Raw genomic sequence first — 27087 nt, forward strand, 5'->3', positions numbered from 1 at the left:
AACAGCATTTTACAACAACACTGCCAAAGCTCACTGACACGACATTTCACTGACATCTAATCCATCTTGGTAATTGCAGTTTTTAGTTTTGAATGATTACACAACATCAAAACAATCAATTTTATTTTCTAAAACAACATATTAGGGATTTCTTATACTTTGTGCGTAGCTACTCAAAAGATGAATTGTGTCGTTATGCAACTGAGCGCTGTAAACACCTCTCCCATGATCCCCTTAAGCAGAATTAATAAATTCTGCAGATTCTTGAGTGGGTCCCTCAGATGTTGTTGCCTCCGGGAACATAAATCTGTGATTGAGAGTCTCAGCGTGTGATGTGCAGTGATGAGCTGAAGTCCTGACAGTGACAGTGCTTGAGGTTAAGACGCTGATTAGTTAACCAAACATTTGTCATGGTTGGCTACATGGTCTCACACCCACTCACCCCAAGGAGGGTTTAATCCCCTGGCGCACACACACTTTACTGCACAGGACTGTGGCTTCTCTCTCTGCAGAAAACTCTCCGCCAGACATGTGAGTATCGTCAGGGATGCAAACTATCATCTTTTCGATTTAAATCATTTGAAGTTGCTGTACAGAAAAAGGGGAAACTTGTTGATTTAACTTTTTTCTACTTAAACTGTATATTTTAAACAGCATATTCTGCAGATTTAAATATGATATTGTTGTGTTCTTACTCTGTCTACCTTTCAAAGACATTTCTTTAAATTATGATTGCGCTTCCAGAACTAAATGATAATTCTCTTTCCTAACACAACGCAGGAATCTCTGTATTATTCCTCTTTCTTTTTCAATAACAATGTACTGGTCAGATGTTTTCTTAGGTTATGTAAAGTGACCAGTATAGCAGGTGGTCATGTTTCCTTTGCTGCATGCTCCATGTTTTAGGTTTAACCCACACGCTGCCTGCGAGCAAATTAAATAACTTTGAAAACCTCTCGTACAAAGTGACGGCTTTAGTGTTTAATGTTTCATCTCACGTGTCTGTCGGAGAATCTGCACATGATAGAGAAAGAAGAGAGAACGTATCTTTGGACAATAAAAAATACACATTAACCACATGTAAGAAGAAGTCACAGATTGTTCCTTTAGGAAGAGTTGGAGGAGAATTGTTTCCTCCTGGTGACACATTAATGCTGAGTTAACCCTCTGTTGACTGTTTTTACTCACTGTGAATAATTCTTTGTCTCTGCTGAGCAATAAAGGACGAGCCAGACAGTCACAGGCATGTTTGTTCATTTCCAAAGACATAGAATTACTTAGACTACAATGACAAAACCTTAACCTTACTCTTAACCGGCACCTTGACCAGATTTTATTATTTTCCTTTATCAAAAAGCTCAACTCTTATAAAAACAGAATACTTTTGCATTAAAGTGGAATGCAGATTTTTTTTTTTTGATTTGATGTTTTAACACATTGTTTATGTTGTGATCCTACATATTTTCAAATGGTTACATCTATTAAGTTCTTCTTAAAGAAATGATTACAGAAAACGTAATGTTATCTATTTATAGATGTCGAAATGTTTATTAATACTATGCTAACATACTTTTTGTGCATCTCAGACAGTCTAGATTTACTAACAACTAGCATGTGTCCCAGTTGTACCAAATCATGACTGTTCTTTAATTAAAAACAAATTCCCTAACCCTTCTGCAGCAAAATTTTCCTGTTGCAAATGTTTTAAGCCTTTGTGGATGGCTAACTAAATGTACTATAAAGAGCCAGAAGCTTCATGGGCTATATATTTTATGGCTTGAAAGTAGTCATGCTTTGTGCCTGTGAGCCTAAAGGCACTTTGAGCTAAATGCTAACTTTAGCATGCTTACATATGGCTGTCAACGACAATAACATGTTAAACATTATAACTTTTACTAATCAGAAAACAGCAGATTCAATATTAGACAAATTAAAGACTTGACCTGATTTGGAGCTGATTTAAAAGTTAACCGGGTTCATCATCAAAGGATCATCAAAGCCTGAACTGAATTTTTTGAAAATCGTTGCAACATTTGTCTATTTCTAGAGGAAAACCATCTGAACCATGTCACTCCTCACGCACATTTTGGCATGTCTCTTCGGGATGGGCTCCTGGGTGTCCATCAATGGCCTGTGGGTAGAGCTGCCCCTGATAGTCCCCCAGATCCCCGAGGGCTGGTACTTGCCCTCGTACCTCTCAATCCTCATCCAGATGGCCAATGTCGGGCCTCTCTTCGTCACCCTGATGCATCGCTTCCGGCCCGGCGCCCTGAATGAGACGGCTGTCATATATGCGATCATCGGTCTGGGCACTCTGGCGAGTTTCCTGCTGGGTTTCTTCTGGAAGGAGACGGTTGTAGTGGCAGGCGTTCCTCGCAGTGTCGCCCTCCTCGTCTTAACTTTCTTCCTAGCTGCTGTCGACTGCACCTCCTCTGTCACCTTCCTGCCCTTCATGATGCGCCTCAAGCCTCAGTATTTAACCACCTACTACATTGGGGAGGGTGTGAGCGGCCTGCTGCCTGCTCTAGTGGCTTTAATCCAGGGCGTTGGGGTGGTCCACTGCTTAAACAACACAGTGTCTCTGAACCACAGCTTGAACAGCTCGGTGACCTTTGACCTCCAAGCCCAGTATCAGCCAGCAAACTTCTCTGCTGAGGTGTTTTTCTTCTTCCTGAGCGCCATGATGCTGGTGAGTCTGGTGGCGTTCCTGCTGCTGAACTACCACCCCGCTGTGGCCAGAGAGCATTCCAGTGGCCGGTACACAAACGGCGTGAAAGACGAATCGCAGAAAAACAGGAAGTGGGCTGAGCAGAAGCCGATGATGGATACGTGCGAACCCGCCAACCAGAAGAGAAGAAGCAGTTTTGGCACTGGAGCTTACAGCTGGATGCAGGTGTTCTACATCTTTGTGATTCTGGCCTGGACCAACGCTCTGACCAACGTGGTGCTTCCCTCGGTGCAGTCGTACTCTTGCATGCCGTACGGAAACAACGCCTATCACCTATCAGCCACCATGGCCGCCGTGTCCAACCCCCTGGCCTGCTTCATCGCCATGTTCCTCCCGATAAGGTCAGTGTGTTTCAGCTGTAATCAACACAATACAGGGCTCATGGTTAGAAACAGTTTTTAAAAAGTTTGTTTTTATTTCTAAAACCTCAAAATTACAGATTTGCCTTCGAGGCTGCAGCACAAAAGGAAAACGACCTATAAAGAATAAACCCCAGGAGGCGCTAGAGGAAAATGAATGACTTGTTTTAGATATTTTTTGAAAAATGTGAGGTTCATCATTCTTAAATGTTTTAGTTGTTTTTGTGCGAATAACATGATTGAAATTTAAATCATGTCAATCTTTACAGACACAAAATTTAACTAAAGTATTGAAGAGCTTGAGGGTTTGAAGTCGGTAAGAGCGAACTTGTGAACAATATTCACAGAAGTCTTTTTTACATTTAAGAAAAAGATGATTTTCAAGTTGATAAACATTTTCAGGCAGCGCTTGAGACCAGAGCTGCAGCAAATGTTCTTGTTAGTTTTTCAGGTTAATGGATTAACTGCTGATTCGGTTAAAATTCAGAGATTTAACAATTTAACAAAGTCTCAGAACCAAAGTTCACATTTTATGATAGAAAATGGAGAAAAGAAGAAAAATGCTCCACTTTTAGGGACTAAAATTTTTTTTCTGTCAACATGACGAATCAGTTTATCAACTTATTTCCGCTCAAGTTTAGCTTCATGGTTTCATTCCTTCACAAAAACAAAGAAATAGAATCCCACAGAACCTGGGGGAAAGATGAGACACAGGCCAAGAAAGAACCAATTCAGGTTCGTGGCTGATTCAGGAACTTTTCTTCACTTAGTTTCTAAATAAAAAAGTAGATCCCGGCCTCAGAATCAGATCTGAACCTGTGTGATTCCACAGATCCCTGCTGCTGATGGCAGCTCTCACAGTGGTCGGCACCGGAGCTGGAGCTTACATAATGGGCATGGCAGTGCTGAGTCCATGTCCTCTGCTGGTTAACGATACCTCAGGTGGAGTCATCATAGTGAGTACACTCTCAAGTTACACTACTTCTCATATATCAGTGAAAACACGAGATAAGTGAAGGAATCCAGTCTGGAAATGTCTCCTGTCTCTTCTGCCCCACAGGTGTTGGCCTGGATCGTCTTTGTCCTCACTCTGTCCTACGTGAAGGTGATTATCGGCGTGATCCTGCGGGACGAGGGCCACAGCGCTCTGGTGTGGTGCGGCGCTGTGGTGCAGTTAGGCTCCTTGCTGGGGGCCGTGACCATGTTTCCACTGGTCAGCGTCTACAGCTTCTTCTCATCAGGAGACCCGTGCAACACAAAGTGTCCTTAAACAATGACAATGAGAGATTTCCCTTCCGACTTCAGGGAAAAGACGACGTGAGAATCAATTTGAAAAACTTTTTCCTCCTCGTGATGATGGAGACATCTACAAGTTTCCATTTGTTAGAAAAACAAAAAGTATGATGTGATATATAAATGCACTCTGTGTTATAAATGTGTTTGTAGATCTCTATTTACATTTGTTGAAAACTTTAACATCTTCCAGAAGTAAAAGTCAAGCATGAGTATTGAATTAAAAAAGGAAAATTGGTGATTAGAGTTGTTTCCAAAATGTTGAAGCATATTTGCCATTTCAAACTTACTTAACTTTATTTACTTGACTTTCCTTTCGTGTGTGCCTTTCTTGACCTGTTTGCTTGTAAGTGGTGTAAAAGTTCAGAGTTTAGAGATTAACACTCTTTCATCTCCGGTCTGTAGAAAATAAGGTTTTCCATTAAGTTGTGTGGAAATGAATAACTCGTAATGTGATGATTCTGTGATGATGTTCTTTTCCTATTGATGTTATACTACATCATAAAGGTATAGTCCGTGTATTAATGAAGAAACACACGTGTCTCTTTTATTTGTGAACATACATTTTTAAGACAAAATGTTTTATTGTCTCCAGCTCAGCATGAAACCATCAGATGATCTCTCTTTTTCTAAAAACATCTTAACCGATTTACAAATTCATCATTCCATATCCCCAAAACTATATATATAAACTCAAATCTACTCTAAACATATGAAGTCATCTTAATCTATAATATATTTTCACATGAATAAATAAGAGAAGCCAGAAACTTGCAAAACCGATAAACAAGTCTCGTGATGTTTCAACATCCTTACCAAAAGATTATTTCTCTATCAAATAATTGTTATAACTAAAATCATAATTCTAGAGATTAACATTTGCTCCAAAGTCGAGATGATGACTGGACGCTGATCATTTCTGGTCAAATATAGAAATAAATACAGATGTGATCTCTAATTCTGAGTTCAGGTGACGGGACATTTTTAGTTGTTGACTCCGTAAAGTTGAGTTCTTCCCCCCTGTCCGTCCCTCTGTTGGTTGGTTGGTTTGTGGTTTTGTTTTTCAACAGGATTATAAACTACAGCACAGATTTTCATGAAATTAGCCAAGAAACCACGAGGAATGTTTTGATCACTTTCTTAAACTTTCGCAGGTAATTATTTGTTTTCTTGATGAAAAATATTCTTCAGCGGACTGATGTGTCTATGTGACATTTCATACAGGCCCTCACACTCGCAGCAGACGAAAAACTTTCTCTGGGTGGAGAGGTTAAACAGTGGATACGCAACACTCGCAGCAGACAACAGCAGAAAACTTACAGGTTTTATCACACAGTCAAAGTCACATTCATTGTCAAATGGGACCCTTTGCATCAAAGCGACTGGAAAGTAAAAACACATGGTGATGGTGAACGTGGCTCGGACGGCGTTGAAGGCTCTCCTCTTGGCCGGATGCAGCTTGTCGCTCTCTGGGCCGGGCTTCTTCAGCATGTTCACGGTTTTGATGCTGGAGTGCACCACCATGGACGTCATGAACATTATCAGAAAAAACGGTAAATTCGCGAAGAATTTCCCGGCAACAGCGGGGAAGGACTCGAACGTGTGCATGATGGCGAACGACAAAGAGAAGAGCCACACCATCGCCACACAAACCTCCCTGTATCTGCGCTTCTTCAGCAGAGGGTAGGACGTCGGGTGAATCACCGCAACGTACCTCTGGATGCAGATGAAACCCAAGTTCATGGGCCCGCCGGTCTGTGCATACGCAAGCAGAAAATCTAAGACTCTGGACTGTCCGTCCGGCAGAAGAAAGAGGATGCAGAGATGAACGAGGGATACCAAGTGCTGGGAGTTGTGGAAAAGGGCTAAGTTACAATTCAGGATATCTGGAGTCTTTCTGGAGGTGAGAGAGGTCCAGAGCAGCGTGACGACCACAGGTTGACCAGTGAGGAAAGTGACGATGTCGACCAGTGAGAGATAAAACACAAAACCCTGTCCACACACGCACTGTGGCCCGCTGGAGTTGAGCGTGACGTTCTCGAGTGAATCCTTCATCTTATCAGAGCGCGGACCAGAGCTGAAAGAAGAGATGATCTTATGAGTTCATCTTTCAAAAGTCTCGTCCAAGGTAGCTGCGGATTTTATACAAGTACAGAAACTCATCAACGTTTCTCATTCCTGAAGCTGTTTGTCGTTATATTTCTGCCATTTTCTGAATCATCAAGACATTATTTTCTATTGAATTTCATTCAATCTGGTCTGATGAGCATTAAAAATTATAAATCTTTCCTTCAGGAACTATTTTTATACAAGTATGTTGAGATGAGACCGAATAAATGGATCACTGCACTGAAATGATGATAAAGTATTGAAATAATAAAAGGAATTTGAAAGCAAACAGAACAAACAATGAACTAATTTAATAACCTATGAATTAGTTAAATGTGATAATCATATTCTTTAGATCTGAAGTCTCACCTGCTGTGTTCGGCTGCTGCTCGGACGATAGAGTTGTGAGCAGAATGATTTACGCTCTGGTGACACCTGATTTTCATAATGGATGTGAAACAGGTGCGAGGCCGTCGAGCAAAACCAACAAACTGAGACTCAGACACGTCCTGATTTTCTTAAACGCCGAGTTTCCACATCAGAGCGGGCTGTGACACAATCAAGTGTAAAAGAAATGTACCAGCGTTGAGAATGATGTTGAAGATTAAAGATTAGAGAGTTAAATAATGTGTGTAATGATTATTTTAGAGACCACAGGGGGTCAGTGTGCACCACAACATCTTAGATCCTCCCACGGTCGTAGAGGAAGCTTGAACAGTATCTTGTGACAGAAGACGTCAGGATATAGATTCTTGATATAGGATGAACTTTATAGTCGTGTATGTTGTTGTGGGATTGATTTCTGCAGCAGCACGAGCTCAAAAACAAAATACTGTTTTTCTCCTGTTTCCTCTGATGGTTTATGTTTATATATATATATCCAAAGACAAAATCCAAATTATTTAATTGCTGCCTTCAGATTTTGGTTTAATACCAAGTTTATCTAAATAACTTTTATGTTAAATTAAAATTGTATTATTTCACGTTGAGGCCTTAAACCTTCTGGGTTTCAAGCCTTTCTCTGCACATCACACACATTGATCTCATTCAGTTTCTGGTTTGTTTTTAACGATGCTCTAGTTTAAAACATTTATTGGGCAAATATCTCGAATTAGAAGTCAACTGATTTTAACACAGAAGCTATAAAATGACATGTAATCTTACGGGGCAACTGCGACAGTCCACAAAATGTCCTCTAATGGGTTTTTTTTCCCCCAATTAAATAATAACGTGAATTGTTACCAGACTCTTAGCAAAGACCCACAATGGCAATTTGAGCCTTTTATCGGTGAAAGAAAAATCTTTTAGAGGAAATTTCTTGGAAAGTCGCAGTTGCCCCATTAGATTAACATTGTAGCCACAGCTGCTGTCACGGCTGAGATCATCTCCTGGATCAATTTCAAATATTTCTGTAAGTACCCTCGATTTACACGCCCACATTTATAAACGTAGACTGAAAATCGGCAGAACTCGCTCCCAGTCACTCACATTTTTTGATGCGAGGAGAACACAGACATCACACAGTCCGAAGAGATGAAGGCGTATTTATTGACAAATACACACAATAGATCACAAAGCTGAACTGAGCGTTACAGACTCACAATAAAAAAAAAATCCTCCTTGGTAAACATGTCAGTATGGCTTCTTCTTTCATGCCCCTCAATAAAACGGATTAAGACTCATAAATACACAGAAAAGTGGGAACGAGTGTGTGTGTGTGTGCGTGTGTGTGTGTGTGTGTGTGTGTGTGTGTGTCAGCCAGAACGGTTTCATAAGAGCGCGTAAACGACAGTACAAAGGTAACCACGTAAAAGAAGCTGTATGATAAACACGGATAAACAAGAGCACATGCTGAGAGAATAAATATGAAAGTACAAAAACAGAAGAATTCATATATTGCTGTTTCACCGTTAAAAAGGATTCTTTGGACGACGCTGATTGTTTACATTCTTTGAGCGATGCTACCTGCACGTTGCGTAGCTTCCAGGGAGGAATACGAATCCAGCTTCGTCACAACTGAGATGATTTCGTCTGCGATGAAAGTCGTTTTTACCGTTTGTCGTCCGTTTTTTTTTTTTATCTCAAAAAACGAATCATTACCATCAATAGTGCATCAAGTTAAAGCAACTTGGTTTGAGAAACATTCACTGAAATGTTTTGACTTCATGTGAAAAAATAATTATGATTAACACCACAGGTTTAGTGGTTAAGTGCTGATTGTTGCCTGCGAATACAGAAAATACTGACTTTTATTAATCGTTCTTACAGACATGACGATGATTTAAAGCAACTTTGAAAAAAAAAAAACTTTATTTGGTCTGTTATGACCTTTAGCTTATGGTGGCTAATGTCAGCTAATGTCGAATATGACTGTAGAATGGACATTGTTTCCTGATCATTAGTTATCTGTTTGTGCTTGTGTTAAATCTCTTAGCATTTACCATTAACCCATAATTGTCACATGTGGCCAAAGTAGCCACTGCTCAGCAAAAGTTGCATCATCTCACTTATATATAAAAAAAAAAAAAATCAAAAAAAAATCTCAAATTTTAGATTGTGAGTTTTTAAACTCAGGCCACATGTTTTTATTTTCCAGTCGAAGGCACTTCTCTCTCTGTGAAGCCAGATATGTGAACTGAAGCACTGCAGACACTGTATGTACAAATGACACAACACGAGAATCATTTACAAACTGCGACAAAAAAAAAAAGAGAAGAAACGTATAAAACAATTCTTGGTCCTCTAAAAGCGTACTTTGTCAGGGGGGGTGGGGGGGGGGGTGGTGTCGGCAGGTGTGGCTGCTACATACTCAAAACTCAGTCATGGTATTTACTCCTTGGATAATTTTCTGCATAAAGGCGTAATATATGAAAAACAAGGCACGCGTTGGACCCTGGTCATCTGGACAAAACATTTACATTTGTTCCTCTTGCATTTCCCTCAGCTGTTTCCTGCACGCTGTGGTCCGAGCATTGTTTTTACTGTCAGTTCTGTGAGGGGGGGACAGGAAACTATGCGTGGCTGTGGACGGTGATGCTCGACAGGTCGTTCCTGATGATCTCATTGACTGTGAAGGAAGAGAGAGAGAGAGAAGCACGGTTAATAATTCACAGATCTCAATTATTTCGTTTTTTATATTTTTCAAATTAAGTAACATCTACGATCAGTGCTCAACCAAGTGACATTATAGTTTCTCTACAGGATTATACAAAAACCACTGAATGGATTTCCATGAGACTCGGTGGAAGAATGAGACACTGGCCAAGAAATAATCCATAAAAATGTAGGCGCTGATCGAGAGAAAGGGGCGGATCCAGGAAATGTTTTCTTTTTCTTTACCATTGCGAGATTTTATGCATCATATTGTTATTTTCAACATTTTTTCCAGAGAATAATTCCTGCATCTTGATGGGAAGAAAAAAATCAGACAAATAAATAGAAATCTGGATATAGCTGATTACAGCAAGGGCACAGTCGGTGGAGGTATTTAACTATTTCTCTATCTAATATTCTTTAAACATTTACTGATGTGACTCTAAGGTTCCATTTCCACCGGTGTGAATACAATTCTCTGAGCTGTATGGTTACAGCTGTCTGTTATTCCCTCTGAGTCAACAGAATCAAATCACTTCATATCGGAGATCCCCAGACGTTTGTTATCACGAGAGATGATGCAACCTCCTGTCGTCTCTGCAGGATCCAGGTGCACTTGTTTATCTGGTTCAATCTGCTGTGCGCTGATAAAGGTGCGACGATCCAAGAGCAACTCTGCAGGCTCACCGGAAAATATAGATTTACTGATAACACCGGAGAGACGACCGTCTCTATTTGTCTCACTGCAGAGGACACGTTGGCATTCAGCGTTTTCATCTGTGAACTCGTTCTTCACTGTGGAGGCACAGTCTCCGCAGTTTGTCCTTCTTTAATCTGCTTCTCACTTTTCTAATCAGCGTCTTGGTTCAGGTTCAAGATGAGAAATGTGAGGGGGGGAAGCCTGAGAATCCAAGCCAGCAGGCGAGGAATTCCCTCCGAGTGACTGGAGGCTGGAAAAGCAATCTGGAAACCTGAGATCCCCCTGAACACACACACACACACACACACACAATGGAAGGAATTTTTTCCTTTTATATAAAATGTATTTTCATCACAGGCAGCGGAGAAGCCCTTCCCCTGGTAACCGAGCACTGGCACAGCCACTTCCTACCAGAAATACCTCTCACTTCCTATCACGAGGGGGTGTAGACGCCTCGCAACAATCACACAAACAGACACACACACACACACACACACACACACACAAAAGCCCTGCGTGGGAGGCTACCATGGCAAAAAACAAAACATAAACGTGTGTCATCATTACTTTGAAATCTAAGCTTGAAAAAGTGTTAATCACCTGAATTCTGCTCTGAGCTTTTTTTTTCAAGAGTTATACAGATCGTTCGTTCACACATGACACAAGCTGCTCCGGATTGAAGACGTCAAAAAATGCCAAATTCTAGATTCCTGGATCTGCCCCCTGATCCAGAACTGCACCATTATGTAAAGTTTCAGTAGTTTTTGCTTGATATTGCTTGCAAACAGCAAACAGCGGGGAAACCTTGGAGAGGAAGTAAGAAGCCTGACAAGATAAAGATTTATCTGATGTAGACTCAGAGAAGTAGAGACGTTTATTTGTTCTATTATCATCAGCATCTAGACTTTAGAGCAGATGTCGCAGATTTGATGGAGAAATCGTCTTTTTGGTTTTGCTAAAAATGTAACCATGGAAACCAAGAAGTAAACAAATATCCTGGATCTGCACCAAAGTTCAAGAGTTGTTAATCTCATCCTCCCACCGATAAAATAGTTTTTTTATTATGATAGTAATAATATTTTTATTTAATTATAATTCATCAAGTGGTTAGTCATCAACAAACCAACGAACAGGAGAGAAAACCTCATTAGCGGAGGTGATAAAAAAAACATGGAGCTCTCCTGAGAGCTTTGATAACAACGTTGCAGCATCGATCTCACACGAGTGTCACAGAAACACACAGACACACTGAACCTTGAAGACAGGGTGCGATTCACATTTCTTTGTGGAGAACTTGGCAGCGCCGACTCTGCAGTGGCGTTTATATTCTGACGCTCTAAATCACTTTCTCTTGATTTAGCAGAGGGCGAAAGATTCACCATCATCTGTTTTGTTGTGGTAACGGTGAGACAAGATGGTTTCTAACGTACGACATCAGGACAGCAGCCGTGTGAATGTGAGAATATGACTAATATGACCAGAAGACACATTGAAGCTGAAGAAATAAACAGACCTCAGCTCCAGTTCAGGCCGAACTGACTGACCTCTGCTCCTCTGTCTGATCTGGCTGTGACCTCCGGAGCATCTGGAGGTGGAGGGATACATTTTTTTTAACTTCAAACCTCAAAGGGACGTTATTACACAAACTTTTAAACACTCACTTGGAGCCGGGAGGCCGAGACGTCGTCAGACCTGTCTGGCAACTATCAGAATCACAGATGAATTACGGCATGAAGATATTTTTACACCACAGCGTCTGCCATATGTGGCGAAACTGCTTCAACACAACTAAAAAAAAAAAAAACAGTAAAAAGATATTTATTCTGATATGAAACAACAGAAAACCAGACGGTGAAGCTTTCGTCCAACTGAGGCCACAGCGTTTACTGTTTATGTGTCCGTTGCCATGACCCACTTTTCACCGTGCTGTCACATTTGATGCGGAGGATCTAATTGAAAAGAAGTCAATCTATTGATCTGTAAGTGTGTGTACAACAAAGTCCTAAAAATAAGCCTGTGCAGCACCAGTGTGACATCTGTGTCATGTGGCTCTTTGCCCGCATTGATTTGCTCAAGAGAAACGTTTGAGCAAACCGAGAGGGGTCTTTTATTTGTTTTGTGCAAATGTTTTTTAGTTTTACTTTGATAAAAAAAAAATTATTTTATATGAAGCTTTGAAGAGGGGAATGTCGGCTGATATGAGGCGTCCTGTGAGTGCTCAGAAAATGTTTTTGAAATCTAGAATTTTTCGCCAAAAATGTTGTCGACTGCCATCGTGTGTTTTTTTAATGAAACCAGATGTTACCATATTTGGAAAAGCAGGGGGTGGAGCCTGACTGAGAGTTCAAGGGCACGCCACGCCCACCACTTTACTATGTGTCAATCACACGGCATCCTCATGGATATGGTGCTTTATCATCTATTTGAAAATTAAAATCTTTCTGTGTTGAAGAAGACTTAGAACTAGAGATCTCAACCATTTACTGACGTTATTAATCAAACTACTTTTTGCATCCGTGAAGTCGCCCTCCTCTGGTGATTCGAGAGAATACAGGTCTCTTACAAACTCCTTGTTTAACACTTTTGGTTTTCCTGAGAGCTTTGCTGCTACTTCACCATGAGGCCCTGTGTAGTCAGTGAGGAGCTTTGTTATTTTGTGTGTCTAACATGAGCAGGAAGGTGGCGTTTGATATGAAGTAATCCAGGAACTGGTTTCCTGTTTCACGGAGGTCGACAGCAGCTGGAGTGGACTGATACAGACCAGCGCTCCGACCAGGAAACCCCTGACAAACGAGGAACTCCAAAAAAAATTAGCAGGACGGCACCGTTTGACTCATTACGGGGCCGAAACGCGTCAACACGATCCGGGTTGTGATAACACGACAGTACAGAGGGAACTGATCAGACGAAGAGGTATTCAACAGCCTCCGTGAACAAATCAGCTGAGAGACCAGAGCTGAGACAATGAGAGAAAAAGTGCCACAACCCCCCCCCCCCCCCCCCCACCCTCCATTTACTGCCACGTCAAGTCCAGGCCACAAGCCACAAGATGTTCTTGGCCCACGTTATGAGGCTTCTACTGCGTAACAGGGTCGGTCCCACAGAGCCGTTCTGTAGTTCACCACAGCCTCCGCCAACCTTTTTATTTCTTTAAGTTTTTCACTCAGGTATCATTTAAGACGAGAGAAGCCTTTGACAAAGAGCGACGTGAACAGAGACAATATTATCACAATATCAGGTTCGTTTACACAACCAGCGACCGGAAAAATGGAAACTTCTGCCGTGACTCAACTCAGAACAACAATTCTGTATAAAGTCGAGACGTGAGGACATAGAAACGGTCGGCGTACCTGTCCGTCACTGTGCACGAGTCTTCAGCCTCAGAGACAAACGCCGCTGAAGCAGAGACGACAGAAGTTAACGAGCGAGTCATTGAAAAGTCGTCTTGTGGCAGTTTGGGCACGTTCGTGTGTTTTTGGGGCGGAGCTTTGACGAGAGAGAGTCAGCGGGAGGAGGTGGGATGTAGTTGCATATTCTAAAGTTTATCAACCGTAGCTTTAATCAATTTGTTGTTTTAATGTTGTGGCTGATCTGTGTGCAGGTGTTCATGGTCCTCAGAGGTTGAACCCCGCAGACGTTTCACCATCGTGACGTCAAATTCAATAATGTTGCATGAGAAAATGCAGGGCTGCTGTATTACATCGTGCCGCTGGGTGTTTTTTTTCTGGCCACTCGATGTGTTTAGTGATGAATCAATATCTGTGAGTGGCAACTAACACATAACAGATGTGGACATTGATTAATATGTGGTAGATCTGTGCACATCTAGAAAATGAAAAGGGGATAATTCATTCAAACCCTAACAGCATGTGAAAATACTATATATGTATGTACTGTACTGTGGTTTACTCTTTATATATTGTATATAACGTGGTTTATTTTGAACACACACACAACTAATGATGAATAATCTCCTTTTTCAAAAATGTGGCTGCAAACAATTTGAGGAATCAAGTGATTTTCTCTGTTTGAAACCCGATCCGGTCTCAGTCTCCGACTCTCAGTTTACTCTCAAATACTTTGTCTGCGATCATCCAGAGACTCCGCTCATCAATTATACTGCTCTGACATCTAACAAGGCCACAGCACGCCATAAAAAGCATGTCGTAATCCTATTTGGCTCCGATCTGGCTTGAAAATGCACATGTTTCGCTCATGTTACCTCACCGCTGACAAAAGACTTCGGCACACTACTGTGCAGGATAACGTATGGCTTTGGCCACCTCTCCCAGACTCGCCGCGAGCCAAAGGGAAGCATTGCAACCCTCTCCAGTCAGCAAGTTTTATGGCGGCGTGGCCGGCCTCCATCTCCTCTCGGGCTCGGGCTCGGCCTCGGCGGAGGAGTTTAGACCGTGCACCCCCCCAGCCTATAGCTCCGGCTCCGGGCCAGAGAATATGATTCACACTTTCCATGAGCAGACATGTTTGTAACCTCTCCGGGGACGGTGTGAAAAAATGTTTAGCAGAGGGGAGTCGGGATGAGAGCGAGAGGGCTGCACAAACAGAGACAAGGTAGCAGGGCCAAGGGGCGACTCCGAAGTTTGGGTGGTAGATCAAAATCACCCGACTGTCAAGTTTACTGCTGGTACTTTATTTGTGTCCTGAAATTGAATCTACATGCACTATTTCTGTACGTCTGACAAGTACACACGATTATTAACTGAGTAAAAATCCAAAACTCGGTGACTTTCAGGGTCTGAACTCGTGAAAAGTGTCCGGTGACGTTGTCTGACGTTTAACAAGCGTCCATGACAAGAAATCACAGTAACGCCACACCTGAGCGAGGCCGTAAAGTCCTATCAAACCCTGCCAAAGGTTTTAATGAAGTGAGAAGCCGCATTACGTCGGGAATGTTAAAGTGAGAAAAATGTCCTTCAGTTTTCCAATAAAAACAAGAGTAGTTATGGGTCCACTACCTCAGAAATATCCATTATATGGTTGTGGTGATTCAATTTAATACCTTGAATTCTTTTTTTTTTTTTTTTTTTTAAATTTAGTCTTAACTGCACCTCGCGAGCGGCGGTGGCACCAGTTACAGCACCATCACAGATTAGTCCTCGGGCTGAATCCAGCCAAACATCCCTGCAGACAGAGCTAACAAGTGTTAATGTATTTACCCAGACTGCTCAGAGGAAGTGGCATGGGAACAGTCTGAGCCTCGCAGTCTGCGGCCCAACAACCCCGTCTCGTTCGCCATCGTCAGGAAGCTCGGCCAGACGATTCAGCAGGGGCTCTGGTGACGGATCAAAGCCGCGCTGCTCCGTCCGCTGATAGCTGCTGGTTAGTGTTTCTTCATTTACTGCACTCTTGTCCCAACGGGGACTTTACGCACGGCTGGGCTGTGTTTTTTCTTGCCCAGAGGAAGATCATTTATCCAATTTATTTCAAAATCACCGCAGCGCAGAGCACGTGGCCCCCGAACCTCTGTGGCGAGCGCGGAGGGCCACAGCGGTGAGATCATAAACTTTGCTCCTAAAATCCTGCTCGCTCTGAGATAAATAAAGAGCATGAAAAAAAAAAAAAAAAAGCATTTATTTTATCAGGGAGATTCGGGCCCGGTCTCATTCAGGGTTTAAAGCCAAGTATATCAAACACAGGACCACCCGGCGTCTTTGATCTGATTACAAGTTAGACGCAAAGGAAGGACGCACCACAAGCGTGAGGGGATATTAAAAATGCAGGACTTTTGATGGATTCTATCCCAGTAAAGTAAAAGCAATGAAGAAAATCTGGGCACATCGCTCCCACAACAATGTTCTTCTTCTCCTGCAGCACATTTCAACAAACCTGGTGCAAACCTTCACCGAGGCTCAACACTCACTGGATTCTGATTCTCATTTGGATCTTCGCCAAATTACTAAAACATCAGGATAAGTTAACTATGTGAAAAGGTTTTCGTGTGATCCTGCCAGCTAACAGATGACAACATAACCTCCTTGGCCTCGGAGGTAACAAAGACAAGAGAGTATATTTACCGAGCGGACAATGGAGGGTGGGTGAATATTCTCTCGACAAGAAAGAAAAAACATTTCCTTTAAATCATAACGGTTGAGGAGATTTGTGCCAAAACAAAAGCTGCAAACTGAGTTTTGAAGGTCAAATGTTTCAGCTCTTGGCAAAGTCATACAATATTTTTACATGAAAAATACTATAAGCACCTGCAGATGTATTATGGGTAAGATAAACCCTCGTTGTTAAGTTAATTAAGGTTCTGGATGGTTTAGTTCGCTTTATATTTTTTCCATGAACAATAATCATTTTTAAAAATGTCTTCGCTCACCATCATCGAGGTACATCTGGTCCAGCTCCTGGGGTTCTTGTTTGATGCTGACGGCCAGCGGCGGGGAGCTGCCGTCCTCCTGCAGCGAGGCTCGCCCTCTCTCTGGCACCTTAGGGTGCTGCTGGGCGTCCGGGCTGGTGCTGCCGCTGACGGGCTGGGCTGGTGTCATGCAGTGGGTCGGAGAGAAGGGAGCGTCGGTCGGAGTGGAGGGCTGCGAGGTCGGGGAGGAGGAGGAGCTGCTGGGCGGATAGAGGTTGGGCAGCTGGTAGCGCCCGGGAGTCTCCTGGATGATGGAGACGTGGGGGATCGGGGACTGGGGCCCCTGGGGGCCGGCAGGGAGGCACTTGGAGAAGTGTGACGGCGACAGGTCGTGCAGTTTGGGGCTGGTGCTCGGGGAAGAGGAGGAAGGCAGCGAGGCAGGTTTGGCCGGCAGTCTCTCCTGGCTGACAGGGTAAGGACCGCCAACGACACACGACCGGAGGTCAGAGGTCATCATGGGGGTCATGACCTGTGGGGGGAAGTATGGCTTCGGGTGGAGGGACACAGTGGAGCCGTGCTGGGTGCACACCAGAGGGGCGTCGTAGTCGTCATGCGGCTCCGTCTTTATTGTCGGAACTGAGGGAAGAGGAGGGGAAACGAGAAGGAAAAGCTAAATGAGTAAACACATATTCCAACCGTCCTGCGAATGTGAGTGAGCGAGTGGGTTTGTGGCTAAGAGACCCGCTGCCAAACAAACACTTTCATCAATGAGCCTCTGTGTCTGGGCCCGAGCTCTCCCACCCTCCTGCAAATATTCACAAAACTCCAAAAAAGAGGAAAAAGGGATGAGTCATCAACAGCAGAAACATCCAGCAGCTCCTATAATAAAAGGTTTGTTTTCTTTGGATCTGGCTCCGGTGCTAATATCCACCGAATGTGTGATATGAAATATGTTTGTCAGCCTCGTACACAGCAGGGCTCAGTAATTTAAAATAAATTACTGCTTACCCATCGAGACAAAGGGAGAAAAAAAATAGACATGAAAGATTTAGCTGAAGGACACAAAATGGTGGCTCCGGGCTGTACGTGGATTGTGGTTATTGAACGAGCACGGACCAACGCTGAGTTCAAATGAGGCGGTCGCTGTGAGCTTGGCCACACCAACGGATTCCAGCCCAAAACATGTTGGACGCTGTATTTTTAAAATGTGGACCATCAATCTGCCGCAGCTCAGGACACGACATCAGACTCACATAAAAAAAAAAAACATTTCACTCCAGTTACAAAACGACATCACGTCTCTGACCCCGAGCTTCTCTCAACGACTTTCACTGCATCACTCCGCTGGATCTATTTCTGCTTTTCACGGCTGAAGCTGTTTTAGATCCTGATACAAAACATGTGTTTGAAGCAATAAATTACTTCAGTTTTCCTTCTGCGAGTTTTATTCTTGTGTTTTATTGACGCACATTCTCAGTTGTTTATCTGGATCTATTTTGGCTCTTAAAAAAAAAAAAAGATATTTTTTCGATCTCACAGGCCGTGCCAAACTAAAGACTAATGAGACTAGAGAGAGTGAAACTGGGGCACGTCGTGTCTGACTGAGGACTGAACTGTAGAAAGAGGAACTGCGATGAGATGGTTGCACCGACCGCAGGACTGAAATAGCACACGCACCCCTATTTTGGGTCTGTTTGGAGGAAGCTGCCTGTGGAAGCTGATGCAGAGCAGCAGCAGCAGCAGCAGCAGCAGAAGAAGAAGAAGTGCAAATGTTTGTCTTCCACAAAAGCGAGGCAGCGTCTGTGGTTCTTGAGCGTGAAAATCATGTGCCATGTGTACTGTACGTCCCAGAATAAATGTGTTGTTTTTGTACAAACTGCGGTCACACCTGCTGCTGCTGCTGCAAAAAAAACATGATTCATTGAGTGATTTCAAAAAAATGGAGAAACTGAAATTAATCTAAATCCTATTATTGAAAATTGAGCTTTTAAACTTTTCTTGACATTCTCGCCGAGGCCTGGCTCGTTGCCCCCACAGCGCTCACCCTTTGGGAGACGCTGACCAGACTGGCCGTCCCCGAGTCCGTCCCCTCCCTCGCACTCTCTGCGTCTCGAGGACAATGCAGCACTTTCACAGTGGGGCACTCCGTCGCCCACGCACAGGGATGGGCCAGTTCACTTGAATCACAGCTTTGAACCACCCACTGGATTTTCACTCCAAGCCCAGAGCGCAATTAGCAATGGTTTTTACATTTCAGTTTGTGGGTCACTGTTTATATTTAGCTTGGCAACAGGTTCCCTATTCAAATAACACGCTTTTCCCATGCCCCCTTTCCCCAACCCTGGTGTGTCCAGTCACTGCTACAGGTACGGAAAATAACACATTTTATAGTTTTTTCTTTTCTTTTTTTTTTTTACAATGGAGGAATAATAGCGTTGCTTTGTTCCTCCCAAGAGAAACCACCAGACGAACAGATTCTGACTAAAGTGTTTTTAATTAGTCTGGGATGTGAAGGCAAAGAGCAGCCGGAGGGTGAAGATAGGAAAGAAGAAGAAGAAAGTCTGAGTCTTAAAATTGACACATCGGTCACGAATGTAATTTTCTTTTTTCCACCAAAAAAGATTTTAGGCTTCATCAAATGTCAAGACTGGAAAAACCTTTGTTTGTCGGTGAAGGATCCAACACCTTGACCCAGCTTATCTTATATATATATCTTATATTTTATTCATTTGTGCTGTTTTTCAGAAGAAGTAATTATCATTTTAACTTCTTTGTACAATGACAATAAAAACTTTCTATTCTAACAGCTTTCGTCTTCGAAGCCATAAAACTCAGACAAGACAATTCTTTCCTCGTCATAACTTCCTCTCTCTTAAAGAAATGTTGACCTCCCCTCCAACAGCTCTGCTTCCCATTAAAGTGCTGATGAATCCATCCTTTCTTTTTGTCTTTCATTAACATTCTGACAGACGTCTCTCAGGCTGCTGCCACGGAGCATCTTCAGGGTCAAAGCTCACATCTAACTCCTCTGACGTCTCATTCACTATCTGCAGGACACGGGGGAGAATGAAGAGGGGAGTTTTTACCGCTGGCAGGAACGTAGGTGAAACGCTGATACTGGCTTCTTTTCCTTTTGCCGTTGCAGACGTAGAAGTTGACGTGCACGGGAGTGGAGAGTCTTTGGTTCCGATACGGAGGAATCTCAACCAGCAGCGAATTCTGCAAAACAACGGATCCAACAACTTCAGTGTAGAAATGCACAGTGTTGCTTCTGACTGCATCCTTCCACCTACTTGAAACATATTTAACATTTAATCAGTGTGTGAGCTAGTTCTTAATTTGTTTTGTCAATTTCTATTAAGATATTTTCATAAATAAAGACATAATTCAAGATCAGGATCGGTACTTCTTCAAATCCAGAACTCCTGAAGTTGCGTGTGTGTGTTTGTGTGTGTGTGTGTGTGTGTGTGTGTGTGTAGGGGCCGGTGGATAAAATCTGGTTGTAATCGTGAACGAGCCACAAAGGGACCATGAATGACGCCTATAGAGGAGCCTGGTTATTTGAACAGTGAATAACTCGGCTGATGTGAATAAATTAAAAGCCAGGAGTTGTCCGGATAGTTTATTTCCCCAGCAGAGCTTCCTGCTGTCTGCAGAGACCACGAAGGCCGGGAGCGACCACGAAGGCCTCAGCCTGTGAACACATCAGCCTCCACATGTGTGCGAACGTACGGTCTATACGTCGGAGCGCGTTGGAGGCGCTGCTCGGTAGCCGGGGAGGAAGTCGTACGTCTACACTGGCCCCCGACGTATACAGGTGAAAGCTGACACAGGTTTTATTAAATCACAGCAGCTGTAAAGTCAAGTGAAGCCAGATGAGGCTTCTCCATCCGTCCATCCTTCAGAGACTTAGCCGATAAAAACTCTGGAAACACTTCACCGTTTGTGTGGAACTGGGAATATTTGCAGCGCTGCACTCGTGTGGCGGCTTTCCAACACGTCAATTTATACCTTTTCGTGAAAAACAAGCTTAATTTTGAAATCAAAACCGAGCGAAATCATTCAAATGCGCTTAAAAGTTCTCGTCGTAACTCACAGAATGTTGTGTGAAAGTGTTCGAGCTGTTTTTAACCTGAGAAAAGCAAACGTGACAAAGTGAACTTGAGGGAACATCCCTGGACGTGCGCTTCAAGGCCTTTTTATCTACGTCTACGTGACGACTCTGACTGTAAATCATCCCTGCAATGGAAACTGAATCATCCCTCCGGTCTCAGATCTGCGTCTCTCTCTCTCTGGGAGCTGACGGAGGCGGCGAGGTATTCTGAATCCTGTGGTCACGCTCTGCGTCCTGGTGCAGCGGCAGAGGTTAAACCTGGCCAAGGCAGCGTCAGTGTTTAAAATGGGACCAATCCAGCAGACTGGGGGAGAGAGGGCGAGAGGCCCTTTGTCTATTCAGGCCGACAGATGTGTCCAAGCAGTCCCTGTGTGTGTGTCTGTGTGTGTGTGGGGGAGAGAGGGAGTGAGAGTGTGTGTTTTGCAATGAGGAGACACAGGGAGCAGGTGCAGTGCCTCAAATATAGACACCCTCTAATCCCCTCGTCTATCTACCTCCCACCATCTCTCCCTCTCTGTCTGTCTCTGTCTCTCTCCCCCTCTCTGTTTGTCTGTCTCTCTCTCTCTGGCCAGGACAGCTGGACGCACCGTCGAACTCCCACATGTGGAAGGTTGAACTTTAAAAAAAACCTTTTCGCACATCTCAAACACGACACGGCTGTTTCCCCCCTCGCTCCCCCGAGGACCTCGCTTCACCTCTGAGCTGAGAACACGCACCTTCATATCGCAGGTACACGTCTGTGGAGCGTGTCTCCACCAGTTTAATTCTCAGTGAGGGAACATAAGAATTTATTTAAAACCATTGATTTAAAGTTAGAATTCGTCTCTGTTACAAATCAGGGGATAAAATGCAGAATAAAAATGATTAAAACAACTATCTGACTGACTGTATTAAACTAAATATACAGAATAGAAAGTAGAAATGTAAATGTGGCACCTTTACTTAAGTACATTTTTGTTTATTTGTACTTATACTTAAAGGTCCAGTGTGTAAGATTTAGGTGAAATGGGAACTATTGGCAGAATGTAGAATAATCCTCATGATGATTGTAGTTTTCTTTAACCCAGAAAAGGCCCTTTATATTTAAATACTTAAAAATTCTACACACTGTACTTTTAATTCAACAGTTTAAGTACTTCCTCTACCACTGGGTACCTCTTTGTGAGATCCCTGTGTTTATGTGTGACTAAACTTGAAAATGAAAATGTTTAAAAGGTTAACAACAGGTTTGTTATCTTTAAAATAAATAAGATAAAGATTCCTCATCATGATAGAGTCACTTACAGGTTTTGAGGCGTCTTTCTCAATCTTGGCCTCAGTCTCCCAGAGGTGATGACCGTCTAAAAGAAAAAGGAGAAAAGAAAAAGTTTTTTTTTTTGCGATGACAAATCATTAAATAATCCTCCTACTTGGATCCGAGCAGAAATGAAGAAATGGAACGAGTGTTGTTGCTATTATCTGTTACATCAGTGACATATAAAACTGCTGCGGAGAGCCGAGGGCTGTCGTGGACGTCATACTGTCTGACCTCATGAGCTCATATCCTCAGTCTGACAAACAAGAGAAGAGGACGACAAACTCACAAAGAGAGAAATCTGATGCAACCTTAAAAAAAAAAAAAAAAATACCAGAGAGATGAGCGACATCGAGAGAAACCTTGACTTCATCGCTGTGTGGAATCCCAGCATGCTCGAGCAGCTGGAGGACTCATTAATACGACTGGAAACTGACAACTCTCCTCTTTCTGCTCGTGTTCTCATAGGAATCTCTCTGTTACGCTCATATAATGATTAGTAAACGGTATTTTTCTCCCTTTTCTGGTTGATTCTCCTTAAACATCCTACAAAAAGCAGTTTTCCCATCAGGCAATCAAAACACACGCACTTGCTAAAATAGTTTAATTTGTGTGCTCTGCCCGATGAGAAGTGAGTGAAACTATATTTTTTACCAAATGTATTTGACACAGAGGGAAACGGCTGCACTTTCTTTAGACCCCTGACTCATGAACAAGCCCCGACAAAGATGTTCGATGAGCGTGAAAGTGACTTTGCATGAAGCCGGAGCTGCGGTCTTTAGAGGAGAAAGGTCAGCTGCGGTTAAATGGTCTTGAAGGAGATGAACTGAGATACGTGCTGCGCTGCTCCACAGGCAGTTTGATAAGCGCGGGGTTTGAATGGGGCCGGCAGCTCCCCGTGCAGATGGACGGAGGAGAAGTGAGGTGGCAGAGATGGAGGAGGTGCAGCCAGGCACTGACAGCTTCTATTATGTCTGAGGAGACACTGGGAACCTGTTAACGTCTCTCTGCTCTGTTTTGATTTCTCTTTACTTCCCCTCCCCGTCAGAGTTTCAGCTGCAGCTCCGCAGGAAACGGTAAAATCACGCGTATCACCCAAAAGAGAGCAACACCTCGGTGAAGGAACAAAATGAATCTGTGCACGCAGGCTGCAGAGAGAAGACAAGTGATGGGAGACGTCTGACTGACAGTGTGTGACTGAGAGCTCCAAGAGTTGTGAAGTTGTAGTTCAAACTTTGGCTCTGAAGTTTAACAAAATGTGTGTCGAATGTGTTTAAACGACACCTTGACACCTCTTTCCAATATTTGCATTATAACAAAGGGAACAGGTGTCTCATGATTTAAAATGTTAATCATATAATCGTCTGTAAACTAAATGATAAGTTGAAAATATTCAAAAATCTAGAGCAGTAAGTTTCCTTGAAATTCTGAGTTTTCCAAACGTTTTCAGTTTCACAGACTTTCTCAATTACACTTAGCTCGGTCACTTCTCTCCTGCACCTGCTGAGAGTTATTTTGTGGAATTGGGACGTGGCTCTGGTTTTAATATCATAATTTCTTGGCAACATTTTCGTGAGCCTGATGTGGTGGACGTCATATTTCAGGGAACTGGGCCTCAGACTGTTGTTAAAACACAGGCTGTTATTTATAAAATTATGTCTGTGAGAGTTTTTAGAGCAGAATATGTTGAACCTGTGGCAGAGTGATGCCCAGTTTAATACCAGCGATGATATAACATGGAGGGAGGCAGTGGACGTGGAGGCAGAGGGAGACAGACAGGGTGTAAAGAGATGGAGACACTTCAGCAGCACGTTTGGGGAGATGTCACGTCGTCCGTCTTCACACACAGTCTAAGGTGAATCTCCGGGAATGAATCAGCGACATAAATCACTCGTTCGGGGAGAAAATATCTCTGCAGCTTTTCCCATGACTGTCTGGGAACAGCTTGTGTCAGGAAGTGATTCAGTTCAGTTCATTCACCCGAAAGATTTCTTCTTTAAAAACGAAAATGTCTGCAAACGCCACTGAGCTCCACACGAGAGAAGACTTCGTCCTTCAGTGGCGTTCCGATTGAAATCTGTTCACATGTCTATAAAACTTCTGGTCTCCAGCGCTCTCGGCCTCTCGCTGCCGCTCTTCTCTTTGGGAGCCGGTCCAGAAGGGAAGCCTTTCGCAGTCGACGTCAAACCACAGGAGGTAAACATGTTTTCCAGATCTCCCACTCTCCCTCTGTTTCCCCTCGTGTGCTTTTCTTTCCCTGACTCACAGTCACATCATTTTTCATAGCAGCACAGAGATAGAAAAATTAAACCGAGCAATTTGTTTTCAGTGCCCGGGCGCACCTACTGCCAGGAAACTTCTCAAGAGCCGGGGAAAGAAGAAGAAGAAGAAGAAGAAGAAGAAGAAGTGGGGGGAAAAAAAATTCAGCTTTGAAAAGCTGAATTCATGGGATGCCTTTGTTTGAAAAGAGTGTAGCGGATAATTGATAACCACAAAATGTTCCAGCGTTATGGGGCAACATCTGCACAACGCCTGCACCAACCCAAGAGAAAAACTGCTACTACAGCTACTCTCCAAACCTCACTGAGCTCAATATGGTTTCTGACTCGCTCGGCCCGCGGTGCTATCGGAGATAAACAACCTGAGAACTTCGACCGCGCTGACCCAGCGCCCCTCTCCAGCTCCCTCGTCCCAGCATCGCACAAGTCTTACGGTTCGTATTTATTTAGCCACGGTCTACACAAACCATTACTTTCCCAGAACAGACACAACACAGAGCAGTCAATGACACGGAGGTGGTGTGCTGCGCAGGGCCGAGGCTGCCGAGGGGGATCGAGCAATACACAATACAGTTATTTGTCATGTTGGGTTTATAAAGGGAATCAAACAGCTCCTTGTGCTCCTTAATTGGGGCTGGGTGGAGTGAAACTCTGGTGCCCAGAGTGAAACAGCGGGGTGGCGTGTGCCCAAGCCCTCATAACGTACAGTAAATATAAACACATGCTCCGCTCGGGCCGATGTGGCACGCTGAAAGAGTTCCCTTGTCCTCCGACTGAAACTTCTTCCTTCCTACCGCCCAGAAAACACGTGGACTTGGGAAGTCGTCGCTGCGGTGTGGGCGGAGTTCAGACGAGACCAACTCCGGACTGAAAACAAGGCGGCAGATACTGACATCCACTAACGTCCACCGTGACAACAATTCACTCAAGTAGAAGTTAAAAAAAAAGGCTCATTAACTTCTCTACATGAGTGAAAGTACTTGCTTTTAAATATGCTTAACGTAGTACAAGTTAAATCCATCGTTAGAGCTGAGAGTCTCTTGTGAATCCATTTCAGAAGATTCTCCTTCAACTTATTCTCGTTTAATAGCTTAACGAAGAGTTACGCGCAACAATCCAACGCAAATGTCCAGCAACACAAACGATCCTGTGTATGTGACACCCTAAAGCAAAATGGCGGCGATCCCTGTGTTCTTGGTAGAACACGTAATAATCTAAGAAAGTTGGGGGTGGGGTCTAATGCTACCCGCCCGCTCTCATTGGTTCCCGTCTTGTGATTAAATATAAAAAACAATGGGAGCACGTAACGCAGCTCATTGTAAATATGTGGTGGAGCAGAAAGTACAGATACATGTAGTTTGTACTTAGCTACAGTATCTAAGTGAAAGTACTCGGTTACATCCCATCGCTGGCTGTGCTAACCTACAGCTACGGAGGCGCCCGACACTGCACGATGTCCTTGCGGGTGCAGCGCTCTCATCCAGAACCCCGTCTCCGAACGAGATTTTTATGAATCATACACTGTAATTTATGAAAACATAATCCCCGCTGTTTATGTGGCTGTAATTGATTTGTTTATGAAAACAGCCATTGTTCTCCGAAGTGTCTGAAGCAGCCAAACCACCGAATGGCTCCGAGTGGAAGTCATTGTTTTATGAACGAAACCCAAAGCCCGCTGACCACGTGCGCCACCAAAGAAAGGCAACTAAACAAAACCACGGCTCGAAGCTAGATGCTAACACGTGAAAAAGAAAACATCCCAGCGTCCTCCGCTGCTGCTTTACTGTCTCCACTGGGCTTAAAAGGGATGAGGATGGTTATCTGTCGTTTTCTACAGGTAATTCCAGACGCCATCTGGCAGCCTTCGCCACGGTAATCCTCCCACAGTTCAATTTTCAGGTCGTCTTACACGTGAGGCTGCTACAATCATTAAGGCAGAAACGGCTGTGGGTGTTTCAGTCTGGATTTCCAGCTCGTCGGGGCCCAGAGACGAGGAAGTGAAGGAAATGAGTCGACAAAAATCTCAACGTTTGCGTTCGATGGTTCGGCGTCAGATCTTCAACGTTAAAATAGTAGAGGTCTGTGTGTGGATAGTGTGTTTTTAGGTTTATCAGGTTTTATATCCATGTATTTGTTGCTGTTACGCTCCGAGTTGCTGAACAAATTCTTTTATTATTATTTATTTTTTAATCATTATTATTTATACTATTATATGAATTATTTTAGTGTTGATTATATATATTTTATCTAAACTGTTTTCATGTTGTCTTTTCTGTTTTCAGTCTCTAAATCCTCATTTTCAATTCATTTTTTTAAATCCTATTTTTCTCAATCATTTGTAAAGGACTTTGAATTGCATGTGATTAATATGAAAGGTGATTGGTTGATTGATTGATTGGTTACCTCCATTAAGGAGGTTTCGTTTTCACTTCTCTCCAATCGTTGGGATGGAAAAAAGAAGGATGGGATATAGTCAAAGAAAGAGGAGATACAATTTTGGCACAAAGTTGGGAACCAGATTTCTTTTGAATCACTTTCTTTGACATTGAAAGATTTTCAGATTTCCCAGTGAACAGTTCTTGGATCTTGATGAAACAAACGTTATCAGGGGACTGATATCTTGATTGAGGTTTGCACTCAAGTAAAATAAATGCTATTCTATTGTTTCATTAAACTTTTCCACTCTGTGTTCAATCTCTGGCCCTCGCTCTGTTTCTCTCTGTTTCTATTTGCAGTGCAGCTTCTCTTCTTATAGACGACACATCTCGTGTGAGAACTCTTCCGACGGATCACAACCAG

The 27087-nt window shown here is 43.2% G+C and overlaps 3 protein-coding genes across 3 annotated transcripts in view; 1 reads left to right on the forward strand and 2 right to left on the reverse strand.

Annotated features, from left to right (window-relative positions):
- Positions 1–390: 390 nt before the first annotated feature.
- slc52a3-2a (solute carrier family 52 member 3-2a) lies at positions 391–4901 on the forward strand. Its single transcript, XM_020104383.2, has 4 exons — positions 391–531; positions 2048–3069; positions 3920–4043; positions 4148–4901. Exons 2-4 carry the CDS (start codon positions 2066–2068, stop codon positions 4355–4357), a joined length of 1338 nt encoding a protein of 445 aa, XP_019959942.2. The 5' UTR covers positions 391–531; positions 2048–2065; the 3' UTR covers positions 4358–4901.
- Positions 4902–5401: 500 nt separating this feature from the next.
- On the reverse strand, positions 5402–7056 carry LOC138405907 (uncharacterized). The gene is made up of 2 exons (XM_069516443.1): positions 6859–7056; positions 5402–6457 (listed from the first exon to the last, which is right to left on the reverse strand). The coding sequence occupies exons 1-2, from the start codon at positions 6933–6935 to the stop codon at positions 5539–5541; spliced, it is 996 nt and encodes a 331-aa protein (XP_069372544.1). The 5' UTR covers positions 6936–7056; the 3' UTR covers positions 5402–5538.
- A 960-nt stretch (positions 7057–8016) lies between these two features.
- Positions 8017–27087, reverse strand: part of nfatc1 (nuclear factor of activated T cells 1) — a 34815-nt gene continuing 15744 nt past the window's right edge. Inside the window, exons 7-10 of the mRNA XM_069515919.1 lie at positions 22000–22055; positions 19688–19820; positions 16623–17237; positions 8017–9556 (exon numbers count right to left, since the gene is read on the reverse strand). Of these exons, the coding sequence (XP_069372020.1) occupies positions 9501–9556; positions 16623–17237; positions 19688–19820; positions 22000–22055 (860 nt within the window). The 3' untranslated portion in view covers positions 8017–9500. The remainder of the gene's footprint in view (positions 9557–16622; positions 17238–19687; positions 19821–21999; positions 22056–27087) is intronic.

This window comes from Paralichthys olivaceus, chromosome 20 (genome assembly GCF_024713975.1).
Source record: "Paralichthys olivaceus isolate ysfri-2021 chromosome 20, ASM2471397v2, whole genome shotgun sequence".
Lineage (NCBI taxonomy): Eukaryota > Metazoa > Chordata > Actinopteri > Pleuronectiformes > Paralichthyidae > Paralichthys > Paralichthys olivaceus.

Excerpts from the sequence above, each read along its gene's own strand:
- slc52a3-2a (XM_020104383.2), top strand. The coding sequence starts at position 2,066 with ATGTCACTCCTCACGCACATTTTGGCATGTCTCTTCGGGATGGGCTCC. Across the intron at positions 3,070-3,919 it reads GCCATGTTCCTCCCGATAAG|ATCCCTGCTGCTGATGGCAG; the intron begins GTCAGTGTGTTT and ends GTGATTCCACAG. Across the intron at positions 4,044-4,147 it reads CCTCAGGTGGAGTCATCATA|GTGTTGGCCTGGATCGTCTT; the intron begins GTGAGTACACTC and ends TCTGCCCCACAG.
- LOC138405907 (XM_069516443.1), bottom strand. The coding sequence starts at position 6,935 with ATGAAAATCAGGTGTCACCAGAGCGTAAATCATTCTGCTCACAACTCT. Across the intron at positions 6,458-6,858 it reads GCAGCAGCCGAACACAGCAG|CTCTGGTCCGCGCTCTGATA; the intron begins GTGAGACTTCAG and ends CTCTTCTTTCAG.